At 42.2% G+C, this 20,039-nt stretch overlaps 1 protein-coding gene across 1 annotated transcript in view; it reads right to left on the bottom strand.

Annotated features, from left to right (window-relative positions):
- The window catches only part of ikzf2 (IKAROS family zinc finger 2), a 29,043-nt gene extending 13,829 nt beyond the window's left edge, over positions 1–15,214 (bottom strand). The window contains exons 1-4 of the mRNA XM_083776411.1: positions 15,080–15,214; positions 11,614–11,666; positions 5,730–5,837; positions 360–548 (exon numbers count right to left, since the gene is read on the bottom strand). Of these exons, the coding sequence (XP_083632537.1) occupies positions 360–548; positions 5,730–5,837; positions 11,614–11,653 (337 nt within the window). The 5' untranslated portion in view covers positions 11,654–11,666; positions 15,080–15,214. The remainder of the gene's footprint in view (positions 1–359; positions 549–5,729; positions 5,838–11,613; positions 11,667–15,079) is intronic.
- Positions 15,215–20,039: the final 4,825 nt, after the last annotated feature.

Here is a 20,039-nt window from a genome sequence, read left to right as displayed (position 1 = left end):
TATATGATATTATTTGTGTTCATTTTTATATCTGTCTGTCAATGTCTGTCAACTTCAACCTTCCATATCTCTGCTGTTTTTTCAAGCGAGCAGCGTGCCTTCAAAAGCAGGTTTTAGAAAAAGGTCAATATCTCCAGAATGGAAGATGGTAGAATCATAATTTTTTTTTTAAATTGAAGTGGACATGTTTGGCCTACTTTTTATTTATGCGATGTGATTCTAGCTATAAGAGGCCCCTCGCTGTGGGCCCCTAAAAAGTTCAAAAGTCCAATGTTAATCGCTTAGCACCAGCAAGCCTGAGCAAATAGAAAACTCTAGCATACAATGTGTTAATAAAATGCCATTTAAAAATCACGTACCGCTGGGAATTTGACTTCCTGTGTCGGACGTGCCGTCCCGCCCAGACATCCCGTCCTGTAGGTTGTTGGGGCTGTCCGTCATTGGTTCCTCCAACCCTGAGCCTTCCTCACCACTGTGGACCATGTCCTCCGCCGCCGGGCTGCTCCTGTCCGCCTCTTCTTCCTCTTGCTCCTGCTTGATTGTTGGCTCTGGGAGGAAGAGCCAGTGATGTAGGTTGACTAAACTGGCCTCTTTAAAAAAGTTAAAGTTCCCCCCCCCTACCCGTTTTTCCATATACAGTACTGTACACGTTTTTCCCTTTTTTTTCCTTTTACTTTCTTTAACTGTATAGTATATTATGATTTCATTATTTTTCATAGAAGTGTATATTTATTTTGTATGTCTTTAAATGTTCTTATTAATTGAAAATCGAGGACCCTGATGTAAACACGACAAACTATGAATACAATTTTCAATCAATCAATCAAATCAGTGGATTAGTCTGAACTCCAATCAATCAATCAATCAATCAACCTTGCCCAAGTCATATAGGTTTGAACTGCTCTTGGCTACGTTTATACTGATAATGTAATCGTACAATATCTATGTATGATTCTGTGCTCCATACCCAAGTTAAAATAAAAATGAGAGAGAAAGAGAGAGTCAGAAACAGGATGGTCTGGTTCCTGGCTGGCTCTCCCTGGGGAGAAGGGGAGTGTCTGATGCAGACAGGTGCTCGGTGCCCTGTGGCTTTCCACTTGACTGGCAGTGGGAGACCGGCTGGATGACTGGAGGAGGGAGGGACTCTGGGAGGAGGGCAGGAGGTGTGTGTGTGTGTGAGTGTGTGTGTGTGTGTGTGTGTGTGTGTGTGTGTGTGAGACGTGAGTGTGTGTGTGCACGTGCGTGCGTGCGTGTGGGCGGAGGAGAGAGGAAGAAGGGGTATGGTCGGGTGATGAAGAGGTTGTAAAGTATTTACAGTCTCCCACAGTCCACACTTATCAGTCGCCAGTGTGGCATTTACACATAAGTGGCATGTGCAACACAAATGTGTGCGTGTGTGCATGCATGCATGCACGCGCACGCGCACGCGCACACACACACAAACACACAGATTCTAACACAAATAACATGATGTAGCTTATGCAAGAAAACAACTAATTTCACCCTTTATTGCCACCCACCAGTGATGTGACAAATAAAATTGATTCTGAAAAAAATAAAAAATAAAAGCAGATCTAAGTTTGTGATCAGTTGTGACATGATGTGAGCTTACAGATATTTCAGAATAGCTGAAATATAAATGATGGCTAAAGAGGTTAGACATATACGCTCACTTCTCTTGCACGGGCGTGTGGTTGCACAGTTTGCTTCACTTTGATCCTGACAGCTGCTTTCCGATTGGCAGAGAATCAGCCACTTAAAAGACGCGCCATTTGCTTACGCCTCGCTATTATCCGAAAATGATTCCGTGACTCAAAAGAGCAACTGAAGGAGGCTCCACACATTCTTGAGCAAAGTGTGGAGAACCTGATCTAGGCTCCATCTACGACGTGGGCCCAGCCCTTCCCGATCCTGACCAGCCTGTTCTGAGTTCTGTGAGACTCGCTGTATTAATCACAGGCTGAGCGTGAAACGGCCGTAACACATCAAAGCGTAACATCTCCTTGCATTCCCTTGTCCCCTCAAGCTCTGAGGCTCGATTCACTTAAGAATGCGTTTGTCACTCAAAGCTCCTCGGAGGAGACGTGGAAGAGGCCTTTCTTTTAGAAAAAGCAGTTTTGTAGATGGTTTGCGCGCCCTGCGCCAAAACTCCAGGCAACACGACACAGACCCAAACATGTGTTAATTCTTAATTATTTCTTTGTTACTGCAGCTATAATGTCGATTTTACTAAAGCATATTGGATATTGTTGCTGTCAGGTGGAAACTTTTCTTAATTCAAAGTCAAAAACTGCAAAAGTAGAAGATCTGCTACTTTTTTATAAACTCTGCGACAAAAGTTCGGAAACTTAACTTTGGTCCATTATTTCTCCACTTTTATAATACCAATTGGTATTGTGTCTTATATCATAAAAGTCACCTTTACAACAAGGTATAGATTGTAAAGATCAGGCGTTCGTGGAATGAGCAACACAGCTAAACGTGTCGGTAGCACCTCCAAAACATTTGCCAAAATGGCAAGTGCTTATTCACCCTTGCTTTGAGTTGCTTAGTGCATTGGGACATATTGGTCATTTTAACACTTTATTCATTTTACACTCAGTGTTAGGGAACTCTGTAGCAGGTGGAAGATCCAAAAGCAGCTACAACAGGTGGCACCTCCTCATGCTGGTCACCAAACCTAGCCACATTTTGCTGTGGGATGGCATCCCATTCCTCAACCAGGTTTTGTTGCAAGTCATCCAACGTGGCTATGTTGGTCACTCTAGCACGTACAGCCCAAGCTGATCCTACAAGTGTTCAAATGGGTTGAGGTCTGGACTCACGGCAGGCCATTCCATCCTCTCCACTCCCAAATTCTGGAGGTACTCTGTGATGATCCTGGCTCTGTGGGGGCGAGCTTTGTCATCCTGGAGGATGGTGTTAGGTCCCAGATTCTGAATCTAGAATTTCATCCCGATATCTCACTGCATTGATATTGCCTTCAATGATGACAACTTCAAGTTCTGTCTTGCCTGTGAGAGAGATACTGCCCCATACCGTGCCAAGCTGCGTATGGATCTTCCAGACGCTACTGAGTTCCCTAACACTGAGTGTAAAGTTAATAAAAATGTAAAATTAAAGTGTAAAAATGGCCAATATGTTTTTTTCCCCCTTATTACTGTGAGAGAGCAAGGGTGAATAATACCAACCACTTGCCATTTTGGCTTTTTTTTGGAGGAGCTACCCACGCGTTTAGCGGTGTTGCTCATTACACGAACTCCTGATCCTTACAATCTATACCTTGTTGTAAAGATGACTAATCAACGATCGTATTATATGAAATACGATACCGATAGTTTATAATTATATGTCTGTATTCATAGGTTTTCAGATATTACGTGGGTATAGCAATCAACAGTGTAGGTCCTCTTTGATGTTTTTTTTGTGACACTGTAGTGTAGTACGATCAAGTAGGGCATTAATTTACGGAAAAAGTTAAAAATATAGAGATTAGAGTTTTCTGCCCGGCAGCAGCGATATAAAACATCCCTAGTATCCACCCTGTTCCATGTATGTCTTTCTCCACGAAGCGTGACCGTGCCATGATCGCAGAGGAGCACGTCGTACATGCGTGGTGCATTTCCCCTGTAGTATGTGGTATGCAGGATGACATGTGGATGAACTGACATTCCTGTTCTCAATTGCCTTCAGAAGATAATGTCCTTAATGGTTTAGACATGTGGGCTTTCCTAGGATGGTTCAGGTGCTGGTTATGAACTACTGAAGTTATACAAGAAAGAGAGGGAGGAAAAAAAACTAATACTTAAATGTCGCCCCCCCCACAATATTCCCTAAAAAACATGATTGATGCCCATGTTTTGCAATTAAAAGTGAAGAGTGGCCATGAATAGCACATTCTGTTAAGCGTAATTGATCTACTGATCTTACTATGCAAACTATCTGTCACCCATGCCACGGGGTGTAATTCTACTCTCTCACTGTATACACTAGTGTATATTTATGCCAGAAAGAATGTGCCACTACCACGACTATTGAAATACAATTTGCTTCAAAGCGTGCAAGTTCAGGAGCTGGCGGTGCGAAACCTGACACCGCCCCGGCGCTTATTTTCATCAGAAGACGAGGTTCATCTTGTGTTACAAAAGCTCAGAAAACAAATCGTGTTGAGCAACCTCCGGGATGACAACAGCTCTTATCTGTGAAAAGTATCTCCCCGTGGGACCAGGCCCTTACACCGATCCTTGTATCTCTGACCTTGTGGGAAACCAGCTTCCTTTTTCTCACTTAGCTCTGTCCCTCTCACTTTCCTTCCCTTTTTGGCTCACTTAGCAAGCTCACAGTGACATGGCCAAACAATAGCGACTTTAAGCAACGACGGATACGGCAGTCGGCTACGGCAACCGGAAATGGATCAGTGATCGATGCATAGACCTGCTCTCTGTCGCAGCCCTTTCTACACTTACACGTAGTGTCTACAACGCCATGTCATAACCATGTTTATGGTTTTAAATTATAGCTGTCATACATTTACTCCATCACCTCTCTTATGCTCTGTAATGTGTTGGCATGCTCTGAATGAAGAAATAACACTATGGCAGAAATAACACCATGGCAACCAATGTCGCCGTCGCCAGAGGCTGTTTGATTTTGACAGCTACGGCGTGGGCATCATAGCCGCCATACTTCCGCGTAGCGGAGCCGTCCTGAAAACAGTCGTTGCTTAAAGTCCCTATTACCAGGGCTAGGGCTACTCCTACTACCAAACATGTATGTAATGGACCAATGTATTCCATAATGTCAACCTAGGGCTGGGCAATCTATCGATACTGTCATATCGAGACTAGATTTTGGATTTTGCATCTTGATATGGCACAAGTGCGAATGTGATGTATGATGATGATGTATGATGATAAGAGGGTGTAAACTGTGTGCTAATTAGTAAGGCCAGGCAGTGCCTCGGGCCAGCCCAGTTAGGGCCCATGTAGGGCCTTAATTTTTGGGCCTGTTGAGAACTGTAGTTTTCGCCGACTGCTGGGCACGGCTGCGCTATAGACTTTGGGGCCCGCTGTCTAGAGTTTGAATGGACAGGTATCAGTCAAAAGGAAGACATCTAAGAGTTAGGACGGGTGGGGGCGGATCAACATATGGAATGTCAGAACAGGTCAGCTCCATATATGGAGATCTAAGGGTTTGATGAAGTTAGATCAACATGGTGTCCATGAGGTCAGATGTAGAGCTACTGGCCGGCTCCATGTAGATCTAGGTGATAATCCAGTCTTCTCCATGTATGGCTATCCAGGGTTTAATGAGGTCAGTGTTGTGATCTTCATATGGAGACGGCTATATATGGAGTGTGTCACGAGGCGTGACTGACGGTTGAACTGACTGACATGAAGTGTGGCTGACATGAAATGGTGATTTTCATAGTAAACTGTGACCTACAGTCGCACTACTAAAAATGAAACTCTGGCTTTATGGTTATAATGGCAACAATGGCATTAAATTGGTATCCGATAAGCTTGATGTTTGTAAGCAATACACTCGTGTTTGTCTTTGCATGAGAGTGTCTGTCTACGCCTGTGTTTTCTGCCTAGAAGCCTGCAGGTCTATGCCAATGTGTGTGTGGGTGGGTAGTGGTCTGGATGGAGCACACATGCACCAGTCTACTGTACCGTGCGTGTCCTTCCACACTAAATTCATCTGTCTTGGGTTGAGTAAGAACTCACCGGCTGGGGATTTAGGACCCTGAGGGCTTGTCTGTCCGTTGGGTGCACTCGTCGACAGGTCCACCAGCATTCTCGAGTTCTCCTTCCTGGGAGAGCATTCGCCGTTACCTGGGAGACAGACGGCAAACAGTCAGAGAGGTGGGAACGTTGTCCTTCAAAGTACAGTGCCGTACAGTATGCATATTATCGCCCACTCTATAGGACACTTTAGCTTTTGTACTGTAAAGGCTATCCACCCCGTTCTCGTATCATGTCTCAAGTGAGCGGATTGACTGACAGTCTGACTGTTGTACACAAAGGCAGACGGACAGGTGGACTGACAGAAATGAAATCAGAAGCTGAATGAAAGACAGACAGACAGACAGACAGACAGACAGACAGTATACCACTGCGATCACGGATTTGAGGTTAACTGTATGGAACAAAGAAAGTCCCCAGATAGAACGTTAATGATTCGTTTACACAATCCATTTCTGTCACAATTTGTCTTGACCATGTGCACTACAGATGCCAAAGGCCCAAATATTGGATGAGTTAACACAAGTTCTGAATTATCTTCACACAAGCCCTGTTATGCAGGCACCTGTGGAATGTCTGAACTGAACACATGGCAGCCTAACCAGCACATCTCGAAAACCATCATAAAGAACATAGCATGGACTCCCAACATAGTCTCATGGTTTGTCTGATTGTATACTTGTAAAACAAGTATGGATTCACTGTCTCGTATAAAAAATAAAAAACATGTGACAAAGCCTGTCTTAAGTGTTTTTTGGTTATAACTAAACCTTTTGTTAGAGGGAGGCTAATGAAACGTATATGCTTTAATACATTATTCTTGTCCATTAAAAACACTTTAAATATTTCTATATCTTCAAAAACTGTCGCAAGTTGATGACGAGATGTTGTCATTTGCCCATGTGTGGTCCAGCCCTGATTGTGCTAACAAAATGTGTTAATTGAAAGTATTTAGAATATTAACATATCATATTAACCATAGGAAGTATTCAATTGTTTTTTATTAGCACATGCATTCGCATTCCATACATACCATAGAGCTGGACATCATCAACTTGTGACGGGAGCTGTGAAAAACAGACTATTTCGAAGATAAATAAAATATTTAAGGTGTTTTTTATAAGTATAATATTTTAAGGCATATAAGTCTTATTAGCCAGGGATCCTTTTAAAGCTCTATTTTGAAAGTAATCATTGCTATAGACTAGTCACACTAGTGTATGTTCGGTTACAGCTCTTCAGTAAACCAATCAGAAGAGTGAACCAATTTATCAGCTTATATTTTTAGTAGTATTGTTTTGCCAATCACTTCCAATGTCAATTGTTTATCTTATATTCTGTATGAGTTCTCACCTCTGATTAGTTGAAATTTGTATCCGACATGACAATGCATCTTCTGATAACACTCATAGCAATGATTACGATCGGAATATAGAGATATTTAAGACTTATTTTAACAAAGTATACCTTTTAAGTGCAGTCTTTTCTACATGAAAAGGCTAATGCCTTTAACTCTCCTCATCTCCACTCACGTGCCCCTGTGGACGTAACCTGAATGGCCACTATAGAGGTCAGCTCATTCAATGCCGAGCACAACGCTCTGCAGGACGGTCAAGGCTCCTGGCTAAAACCACCTACAGTACACTATGGGATCCTAATATCCTGCCGTTGCGGATCGAATGGCCAGCTCTCAGCTCTGTGTCCACTCTGAGGGAGAGCTACCCAATCCCTTATCCCGTTACAGGCTGGCCCCATCAGGGTCACCGCAACAATGCGGTGGCAACAGGTGCACACCCCCCTCTGACCCAGGTGTCAGATCCCAGAGGAACCACAGTGGGGCCCGGCTGCCATTCACCCGACGACACCATTAGAGTTTCTCCTTGAGCGACCCGACAACTGAGAGGAGCTGGAAAGCACCTGAGATGCTGATACCACAGCGCCTAAAGTTTCTAGTAACGGAGGCATGTATGTGATGGATGGTGCATTTTAAACTTGGGGAATTATGATGAATTTGGGTTGGGGGGGAATGGTTAACCGCTATATGCTAGCGTCTTTATTTTGGGCTCGTCATTACAGGTAAAAGGTTCTGTACATGTTCAGAAAATAGCACATGTGATGTACATCTGAGCTTGTACTTGTATTTTAGAAAACATTTTGATTTTTTTCATCTTTTTTTTTTTTTCCATGAACAAAATTGATTCAAAGAACATCCGTGTTGGACCTTCCCCTAAATTCTATGAGTGCTTATTGACAAGCCTTTTGGCATTGTGTCATTGTTGCGTCGGGCCACTGTTGAGTGAGGCACTCTAGGAGACTCGGTCCACGACACAATCCCTGGGCCCGGGCTCGGGTTGCACATGTCGGGGTTGGAGGAAATCTCAGGTGACTGAAGGCTGGCTATCCCTTGGCAGCGCTGTCCTGGAGACAGGAGTGGCCCAGATTTGTCATGAAGGATTTTCCATTACTGTAGTGCACACACTGACAGCCTCTGCACAGCGCGCCCGGCTCACTGGCAGATCGATTAGCAGCAGAGATATAAAACTAGACCCTTACAACAAAGCCTTGAATACTGTGATATGGTGTGAATTCTTTAAAGATTCACCTTCTGAAAACATTCTGAACATGCTTTGAAAAATTGACATATTTGTACGGAATCTAAGCTGGATAAACGGTATGGTGTGCTTTTAACTTAGCTCTAAAAGGAATAGCACCGTAAAATCCTTGCGGTTTGGTTTCCATTCAAGTCCTTAATAATATAGTAATAAAAAAAGGCTGCAGCAGGATTATATCAGACGTACACCAAATTACCTTTCAAGTTATTTCACTCTCGCAGACACATTTCCAATGTCAGAATACAATCGTTTTTTTTACAGTAGTGATGTGCCCCCAATGCTCCCATCATCGTACTTGTACTGTATGTCCCTAACCTGGGTTACATCAGTTCACATGGAAATGTTCTGTTCTAAATATATAATATTATACAATAGGTCGTTTCGAGGAAGCAATCTGATTTGTTGAAACAGCTTCGTCATTAATGCACTTCTGCGATACCTTCTACGGCAGCACAGGCGTGCATTAATGACGATAAAGAACACCCTCTCGTGTAATATTGCTTAATTCACGACCACTCAGTCCGCTCACTCGCTGCTGTATCGATCTGGGGATTTTAGCAAAGCAAAGCCCAGTATGCCAACAATGCATTTTGTACCAATTGTCATCAACCCCCACCAGTCTGTCTACTGTGAAGTTGTGTGAGTTGCTGTGAGTTGCTAAATATTATGCAATTCTCCCAACCTTGCACATTTCCTGTCTGTGTGTCACTCAATATGACGGGTACAATTAGGCCTGTCACATAATCATTTCCATGTTGAAAAGTGTCTCAATCTGAAATTTCATTAAGGTTTACGGATAAAAATGGCTGCATAGCATTCAAAGACAAACTGTAACTGTTGGGATGGCGAGTGCACATATTTGACATGTTCCAAACATTAGGAAGTTTGGGAGAGACTTCTTTCTCCCAGAAGTATTTCGATATAGTTTATAATTTATTTGATAAATATTTTTGTACAATGAGTAGTGTATGACAACGAGGGAAATTTTAAGACTATCACCCTTTCACCAAGCCCCACTGATGTTAAAATATTAAATCACGCCAATACGTTCCTATAACGTATTGATTAATAGACAGACAGAGTGCAGTGGCTAGATAGGTAGAGATAGATAGATGGATAGATAGATGTAAGACTTTTGTTTATAACGGTCATATACAGTAAGTGAACACATTTCACTCCCCCACATTTAATTGGTTAATCGACAGACATTCAGTTAATTTACACAAAAACACACACAATCAGCAAGGGAGCTGTGCCCGGCGTTGGCGTCCCCCATTTGCTGAGTCAACGCGGTATGAGCAGCAAGCTCTGGATAGAAGACTTAAGGGGAGGCTTCAGGGAAACACATTCTGAGTAAAACGCCACCTGAGATCATTCACTGTGTTGGCGAGTGGAAAGGAACAAATGCGTACAAGTCACAGAAAACAGAAGGAAACCTGTAGGTGACATCAGTGAATTCAATGGAATTGAATTGAGACACATGCATATCCAAAGTGTCATCTCCCCTTGGAACTTAAGACCAGTCTGCACATTTTCTGTGACTCAGAACAGGCTTGAAAGACTTGCATGAATAGAGGTTATGAATAATCTAAAACTCAAATCAAGGATAGAATTCCAGCCACCTACAAACCTAGCGTGTACACAGAACAAAAGCAGCATATGTGGGACTGTACACGGTTTGTTCCCTGAGTGACGGGGCACTCAGTTCTGGCTTGTTGGATACACACAGTGTGGGATCTGGTTTTTCCTGTCAAACTCAAGCTTCCCAAACGTACACCAACAAACACACACCTACACACGACAAGGGAAAGGAGACAGATTGCAGACAAGAGTTAACTTACACTCAGAACTATGCTGTTCACAGCCAGGTGTTCTTAAAGGTAAAGCAGAAGTATACAATATAATGCTTCTTCCTATATGTTGGCTTAATTACTTCCACCCTTGACCAAAGTCCCTAGGGATCTATACTAGGCCCCCTCCTGTTTTCGCTGTAAACTAAATATCTTTGCCGACAATAGTTGATCTACAAGCTCACAATTCCTCACAATGTGAGCTTACAAATTGTCTATTTTCACTGAATGTTCACCCCCAGAATAGGGATGCTACTTCAGGTGGTTATTACAAAAGCATTCAATCTTATTGCTGAGGGAGTGGAGGGAAGTACCAGGCTGGACCTGGTACCGTCTAACCCTGCAAGATAACAAATCTCTGGCCCATCTGCCATACTGCAGGAGGATGATACAGCTTTAATGTTCCACATGCAGCTCCTTCAGAAAGCAGAACAGCTTTTCAGACTATGCATGCTGGCGGCATTATTACTGCTGAGGGAGAAACGTTTCAATGACTTTGCTTTAAACGTGAGCATACTTAGATGGATATTAATTTCATTAACAACAAACGCCCCTGTACATACACCGCCTGCAGACTGTTCCGACAGGTGCGTGTACCCCCGACGGAGACATGAAAGTCCCTGCTGATGTAATAAACAACAGCAAAGAAGCTATACTTTAGCTGTACCTGTGTGTTCACATATGCACACATACAGATACCTAAGGAGGACACGCTGGGAAATGCTTCAAAACACCTGCCGAGAGGAAGCCAGAAAGGGGCAAGGGAGAGCCACAATGAGCAGAACGACAGGATGTCGCCTGAGCATCGTTTTCTATACTTGTATGGGCTGAACAGGAAAAGGGCTGCGCTAGGGGAAAATCCCTTGCAATGTTTACAGTCTTGTGCAATAATAGAATATTAATAAATAAAACATTTTGGGATCAGTGTTTTTTATTGTAACGAATGGTAAAAGCATTGCAAACGGTAAGGCTGTGTTTGGTAGTGTTGAAGAGGTAACATTTCTGCTTTGTTTGCAATAGTTTATACACGTGTGCGCACACATACTGTACACATACACGCACATTAACAAATCAATAATTTCTGTCCACAACACTACTAAACAGGGCAACAAAAGCAATTGAAAAATGGGACACTGTACCTAATGCATAAGGTGCTTGCAAAACACATGGACACATACTGTTGGCAAATATTGACTCTGAACATGTGTAGAACAGCAACACGCACTGACATAATATTCACGCACGCACACACACGCACACACACACACACACACACACACACACACACACACACTTCTTAGGCTTGTAGCCACGTATGGTATATTCTTTCCCTGGCCTAGCCAACAGAACTACATTTATCTGCACAGAATGTACTGCATGAGAAATAATATTGTGAGGACTTACCATTACCAACACAGTAGCCATCGGGGGCCTCTGTTTCCATATCTTCGGGAGCGCTGCAAGGGTCAAACAGAAAACTTCCTGTCACATTTTATGGATAGAACATTTCGTTTCCTAGCCATCTTATACCATTAATGACCATGAAAAAATGAATCCCGCCAGGACATTTATAAGTTTCAAGTAATTGTTGGAGGTTGATCATTATGTTTTATGAGCTAAACATGGCAATCTTAAAAGCATATAATAATGTGCTATGGCATTGGACTTTAAAAGAACAGCACACACCTTTGGACTTTATCACAACAATATGCACTAAATCTCTGGTTCTCAAAGTTGGGTCCTGGGACTCCCAGCCCCAGGGGTCCTTAGGGAGTACGGGTGGTCGATATGGTTATAAATATTGTTGAGGCGATACAATGTCTCTGTGATATTCCTTTTCAGAGATATTCTTATATATTGTGATACAGTGAATGCACATTCTATGATTTGCAGTTTAATTAATTTGACAGTTTCGTTCGCCAAAAATAATTACAAAAATCCTATTCTTATTCTTATCCTATTCTTGTTTTGTGTACTTGTGAAAGCCCATGTTAGGAAATTACAATTGTAATCAGGTGTTCTAATTTGAATTGATTAGCACATGCAGCTGACACTATCATGGCATGGAAATAATGACACAATTAAGAATCCCATTGTGTCCGATTTAGGTTCTTCCTGGACTTATCATCCTGCCTACTGATGAAGGATTAATATTAATTAGCTGGCTGGCTGCCAGTAGGCTACAGGTTGGACATTTAACCCATTGGAAGTCAGTATAGCAAACCAACTGCAGTGACGCTTGGTACTCCAGTACTTGAGCCAAAGTATAGATAGTAGATACTCGATACTCCTGGTCAAATATTACTCCACTACACGTGAAAGTTGCTCTGTCAAATGTGTACTTGAGTTAAAGTTCATGGGTGCTAGTGCTAGTATTCAAAAGTGCAATTACAATGTACATTTTATTTTTGATATGATCTCTACATTCTATAACCTCACAATGCATTGCGTTGTAATTTGGAGTGGAGTGACAATCACATGAAGTGACAAAAGTACAAAAGTAAAGTAAAGAATACTAGGCTACAGTATCCAAGCAAATGCACTCGTGTTACTGTCCACCACTGACAACTTAAGTCATACAAAAAGGAAGCGTCACAACAGAGTTTGTGATATGCATGGTAATCACCTGTTGAAGTGAATGTGTGTGGCACATTTGGCAGTAGGCCTATATGGCTGAATACAACTTTTAACCCCTTAGGACATTTCCAATAACTATTAACACTATAAAGGGCAGGCTTAGTTGTTGTTCAGGACAGCTTCAGGTCATCCTGGATCATCAAGGATCCAACAAGATATAAGTGACAAGTGACATTCTGAAGCAGCTTTATAAAAAAAAAGTCATGTCATTTCAAATACTGTACATTTGAAACCCATTGGTTCTGTCTGTGTACACTGACTGTGCAGCATCTACAATATTCATAATTCTAGGAATCAAATATATTACTCATATTAGGGTAAAACGGTGGGTGCCTTTCACTGTGTCCACAACATCTAAAGCAGTACGTTTTAATTAATCAACTACGCAAGAGTTTTTCCAGCAATGTTTCACCTGCATGTGCAGGTCAATATTGTATAACACCACCATCTGTTTCTTAGTTCAGTTCTACAATTAGTTGTTAAGCCCTGAATGCATGGCTCCTAAGAACAATAGTTATTTCACAGTTACAGTTTGCATAAATCTAAATGTTTCCTTTGGAGAAGCAAAAACAACAACTTATTTCCAAATGTTATAGTCAGCAGACCCCATTTGACAGATGAGGGCCCATGGTTTTCATCCAAATAGGTTAGGTTTGAGTTTAGTTTACCATGCAAACACATAGGCCTATATAGCATAAGGATATAACATCATCATCAGGTCGCTATTTATTTTGAAATGTGACATTGTCTATAGTCTACTATACTAATAAGATATAAGGATATTATTGGGGTAAACCTTTGCCTGTGTGGCTGCATGAGAGTGTGGAAAACGTGTAGGCCTAGTCCTATACATGTTGAATGCTGTCATAATCTGCAGGTTGTGCGTTTAATTAAAATAAGAAGAGAAGTGTGTGACAGAAAAGTGACAGCAATAATCACATCAGAAAGCAACCAAGAAAACAATGAAAAAGGGGTTGATTGATGTATTTACCTTCGAGTGTCTCCCCTATTATGCGACTGCGTAATCGGTGATGTCCGTCAAGGAGACAACTTAATTGTCTCCACCTTCCTTTAAATTGCAAATTGTCAAAATATTTTCGTTTGACCTAATATTAAAATAATAGAAGTGTTACAACTAATACTATATAGGCTACTTTGGTCTTGTTTCAGTGCATGCTACAGCCAAATAGGCTACAATGCAATTAAAGACCCTTGCTGATCAATATAACCTGACCATATAGCTAGGCTACAACTATAATGACAAAAGTTAGGAAAACATGACATCTGTCTCAAGTAGGCTACTTTACGTGCGTCGCTTCTTCCGGTGCGTGCCCGTCTTTCCAGCTCATGCGCGACCTCCGCACCTTCTCATTAATATAGCCTAAGCACATCAATGCAATTGGTTCAGATGTGGGCTTTAATTCTCTTTTCATAACATTAGCAAGCTATAGAGGTAGTAAAGCGCTATATTGTGCGTGCGATGCGTCTTCACTGCACCCGCAACAGGTCAAGGAAAGACTCGAGGAGTTTGTAAAGGAAAAGAAAGAGAAGGGATGAATCAAACTGGATCGGCCGGTTCCTAAGGAATTAGCCAAAGAGGCAGCTAGGGAGCAGCCATGCTATGTTCTACTTGTAAAGGGATTGGAAAACCGTAGGTGGGTACACTACAGGCGACGTTGAAAAGCTAGAGAATGGAGCTGTGAGTGAGTTATTATTACATCACACCCGGCAGGCAGGCAGCACCTATGCACGTTCTCAATGGAAATACAAACAGACAGCAGCAGCATTGATCGGTCGGTGGTTGGTGGGTAGTTAGAACGCGCAAAGTACCATAGCCTATTATTTCTGTGGCTTTACTTGTATTGTCCAAAGAAAGCCGTATAGTCTGACAGTGACCCAACTGACTGACAGCTGCAATTCAACAGGTTATCCGATCGCAGCATGTCTGCTTCTGTCTGGCTGCAGTATAAAGCCCGTCCGACTTGTCATTTATCAGGCAGACGCACCTGTCTTCCCCTGCAAGCTGCAGAGTGCAGACACGCTCCCACAGCTCGAATGAGGGCTTGTGATGAAATGATATAGGCTGGCTACTCGGCTCTGCTCCGCTGAGGGTGAATGTCTAGCCTCGCCAAGTAGGCTAGTAGGCTACAGCAGCGCCCGTAGGTTATATCAATAGCCGATTCATGCACTGCACACTGTCATATTTTAAATTAAATTATTATGATTGATTTACCTTAAAAAAGCAGGAGTTTAAAGAATTCCATATGCTCACAATTCCTGTTAGTTGCACATGCTGCTCCAGCTTGAATGTCTCGGTTTAGGACAGACTTCATTATTCTAGCCACAGTATGTGTGCGGGCTACAGTTGGTTCCGCAGCAGCAACAGTTGGCCACCGCACCGCTGGTGCTGCACCCCCACCCCCACCCGAGGGCTCATCACCATTCATTCATCATCGTTATCATCATATAACCATCTGAGCAGCAGTCATCAGCTGGGTGAAGCTGAAAAACTGCAATCCCCCCGCGGCGGGACCAATACGATATTACTACGGTATTGGTAATCGACTAAATAAATAAATAAATCCGCCGTTGACTTCCTCCATCTTCGAAAGCAGCGCATGCAGCAGCCGCGCCAGTACAGACAGAGTTGCTATTCTGGGAGCTTTGGTCTGACAGACGCACACAGACAGACCATCACATATACGGACACACCACACGGATCGTCTGCCTGATGCCTGACGCTGCTTAACGATTAGGTTACAGGGGGTTCTTTTGTCCAAGTTGCACTTAAGGTCAACTCAATTATTTCCAATTATTTCCTATTTATTTATTTATATTGCCAAAATGATTGCTCTGCATGAACTTTAACTGCACTGAACTGATCACTCCATTCTGGCTATCTACTACGATCGCCATCATAAGCATAGCCACACCATTATTTTAAATCTAAAAAACAAAACAAAAAAAACAGTCTTCTCTTTTGTCTGTCTGTCTGACAGTTTGAGCCTAATAAGCGTTCCACTGAACTCAGTGAACCTTATCGAATACAACCTCTACTTTAGCTCCCTCATGTGGTAATAATGTTTATTACAAACTGACCACTGTTTTAGCAGAAAAGAAGGGACATAATGCCATTTATTATCACATTGACATTGTGACTTCCTGTACGTAGTGTACAGTAATATACAAAAAAAAATTACACTCACTCTCACTCAAAATGTGAAAATAGATTATTTCCCTGTGAACTGAAGAGAGCAAATGCTGGGTTTTTGTGTGTGCTTGGGAACAAAACATGCACAGACATGCTCTCTAGTTATTAGCTAGGCCCACTGGATTAAGGGGATTGGCGCCTTCATATCACCTGTGGCCTCTTACATTCACAACACAACATGGAAACACGATTATAATATCAATCTGCCAATGTGCAGCCAATGTGTTGTTTCAAACAGCCAATGTGTTGTTTCAAACAGCCAATGTGTTTTTTCAAACAGCCAATGTGTTGTTTCAAACATTGTGCTTTCACAACAAAACACGAAGTGAGAGGACAACACCTCAGAGAGAGCCAGCTGCCTACACGATACAACCTCAGAGCCACATGCAGTAGACTGGATGATCAGGTCAGGAAATGATAAATACTGCATTGCCTGACAAGCTCACAATGTGTTGAATAACGGGATGTTAGCTTGCAAATCATCATCATTATTATTATTATTATTATTATTATTATTATTATTATTATTATTATTATTATAGGCAGGTTCAAATGTCATAAATGGCAAGAGAGAATCTACAAGCTCACAACACGTCACATTTTGATTGACTATTTTCACCATGCAAAGTATAAATTAGGGCCTAGTGGTTAAACCAACCGTAATCACAATTGTGTGAAGTGAGGGGTGCTCTTATTATCATACATCATATACTGTATGATCTCATTCCGGCCAATCACAATTTGTGTCCTCACTTTTGTCTTCAATGTTTGTGTTTACACACTTTTGTCTTCAATGTTTGTGTTTACACAGACCCTCAAAGCTGGACATAGGAGGGGCTAGCGCCCCTCAACAATGCTGCCACTTCAGTATAATTCCAAGAAATGAGCCAACAGCACAGTATATTTCAGATCCAGACAGCGGCTGACAGAGGGCACTAGTGGTCTTTCAGAGATCAGAGAAATGGAAGGCTGCTGAGGTCTGAAGCATCAACACTGCATGCCACTAGAGCACAGAAAGATGTTCTGTATTTACCTTCAATGCATCCACCACAGCTGCAGAAAGCAATGCGCAATAACAGCACATACGTAGAAGAAAGTGATCACAGCATTACATGTTCACGTTTGGGGCAAGTTTCCCTTTTCCTAGGCTGCGCCTGTTCATTCACATGCCCGATTATCCGGGTAGAGGAAGCTATTAGCTGCCTATCTTACTGACAGTATCTAATGCTACAAAGACAATTTCCTCTGCGCCACATCGCCTCAATGTGGCCAGCAGGCACCAGCCATGTACCCCATTCACCAGCCAGCCCCTTTATGATACTCACCGCAGCACTAACATTTGTGACAGGGGTTGTGGTGCCGGGGGTGGGGGGATGTTTGTCACCGGGGTCTACTGAACGGCCACTGAAGTGCTCTTCATGCATGAGAGAGAGAGAAAGAGAGAGAGAGAGAGAGAGACTAGAAGAGCAAGAATGAAAGAGACAAAGACGGAAGGAGAGAAAGATGCTAATAGAGGAAGGCTATCAGTTGAGAGATATGAGTTGGCTCCTGGCATACATACTGTACATCTTCATGCCACCACTGCATATCTTCACCAGACAGCAGAGAGGATTAAGCAGTATTTCACCTGATCCAGGAGTCATCATCAAAGCCGGGGTGGCGTGAGGAGGTTCAGGCGTGCTGGTGATGGTGGCGATTGAGGGGACGGGGTAGAGGGCTCTATACATGCAACAAGCTCTAACATTTGTTTTTGTTAAATCACAACTACCACAGGGATATGTTTTTGAGGCCTTAAACCCATGAACCTTAGCGTCTCTAACTCCCTATTTTGGGCATATCATAGTAGGTGAACATCCTGCAAAAAAAGGCAATCTATAAGAGCTTGTAGATCTATTTTCAGCTCGTAGAGCAGTTATTTATGGCATAGAGATTTGGTGTAGAGGGAAAGAGGGCTACAACATTTGTGACCAATTTGGAAATGAAAATCACAGAAAGGTGCATGCTGCATGGTTCCTCTTAAAATAATTAGAGCTGGTTACATATGGCTGGTTTTTATAGGCCTTACTGTACATTAGAGATGAGACTATCATTTAGGCAATAGCCAAAATGCCTTTTTTTGGTTATAGGTTTTATAGTTTATTCTCTCAATTGGCACTGTTTACAACAGAGAAGCACACTTGTTTGTGACTGATTTAGCATTGCAACAAACAGAAACACATATTTGTTCTTATATAATATATATATATAATTATTAGACTAGTAGCTAATACGACTTAGATCCAAGTTGATGATTCCGACTTTCTGTATCTTGAAATATGAGTGTCCTGACGGATGGGTCAAGGCAGGTAGCGATGAGGTACGTGGACGTTATCCATCGATCAAGATTATGAAGGCTTCAGCTCAGTGGTCAAACATTATAGTTGACCGACTTACCGCTCTCCCTGACTCCTCAACCCTGCACAGTGCACACCCACAGCATGAGGATCATTCAGAGTGCAGTTTTTTTCTCTGCATATTGCTTAATTTATGCTCTGTCGTACGATGGTCCCGCAAATAGCAGACGTAGAAGCTCATAATGGGTTGCATCTGAAATACATTGTGAGCTTGTAGATCGGCTGTTTTCACTGTAAGAGACCTACTGTACCTCTCCAAGCCTGACCAGGACTTCTATCATATTCATTTTCAGTGAAACAAAAAAGGTCGATACACAGCAAAGTACTCAGCGGAGCGCTACAGCACAATAACAACTCAGCTAAATCTAATATTTTCCCAACACAAAAACCCTCTCTGTGGATGCAGGGACTGATATAGATTTATGTTTATATTACATCTGACTCAACCGGAATTCAATACCCGGTCAGGCTTTTCAACCCCTGAATGGGAACATTCATTTTCCCCTGCATTCACAATGCCGGTGGACGCAACTGGTTTGATCAATGTAATGTGCACAGGCAGAAGATACATCAGAGCTGGTTTAGAGTTAGTTACATCTTTATTCTTCAGTATCCTGTGGACAATGCAGGGCAGCTCTTGTTTTGTGCTTGTGTGCTAATGGCAGAAGCGATTTGTGTACGATGTTGTACTGACCCCGTGCTTTTCAAAGACGGGGTCCAGGGCCAGGCAAGAACCCCTAGGGTTTTTTTTGTAGAAGTCATGTAGAAGCCCTGTCAAAATGAGTTATAGATTTCATTCCAAAACGGTTTGCCGGATGAAATTGGGAGAATGAATTAGAATAGCATTTCCATACCATTTTAAGTATACAATGGCCATTTTAATTCAAAGCAATGCTGTGCTTCTTGTGTCAAACACAGAAGAGAAAGTAATGTCTGAGCCTAATCTATACTTGGTTTCTCGATGTTTTGCACACTGGAAATAGCAGATATAAAAGCTCACAACGTGTAGTGCTGCAACACGTTGTGGGCTTGTAGATCAGCTTGTCAGTGTGCAACACAGGCACAATGGATTCATCAATCTATGAGGTAGTATAATATATATATATATATATATATATATATATATAAGGTAAACTATGAGGTTGTATACATGGTTTCTCAATGTTTTGCAAACTGGAATAAGCAGATCTAAAGGCTTACAACTTGTTCATCAATCAACGAGGGCATTGATGACGTACATTGAAAATCAATTGTTATTGCCAATATGCATTGTTTGGTCCCCCAACAAAGTACATAATGTGGCTATGAACAGGCCGGGCTGTAGAGCACTTTATGGACTATACTATTTCTATGAACTATGACAATTCATGCTTTACTCTGATCTCCATCTACAATATGGACTGCAACAGCTCAATGCTAAAACAATTTGAGACATACTGAGTTTTAGATATTTTACACAAAGTATAACCTATGCGGACACATCAGAATGAAAAAAAAAAAAAAAGTTTTCTGACCTGAGTCAGGGAGGTGCAGGATGCCAAGACGGAAAGATACCATCAAGATTCTAACAGTGTCCACAAGTATAACCA

The sequence above is a fragment of the Protomyctophum parallelum genome (genome assembly GCF_964188405.1).
Source record: "Protomyctophum parallelum genome assembly, chromosome: 11".
In the NCBI taxonomy this organism is placed as follows: Eukaryota; Metazoa; Chordata; class Actinopteri; order Myctophiformes; family Myctophidae; genus Protomyctophum; species Protomyctophum parallelum.
Note: the sequence above shows the minus strand (reverse complement) of the source record. Positions and strands in the feature narration are given on the sequence as shown.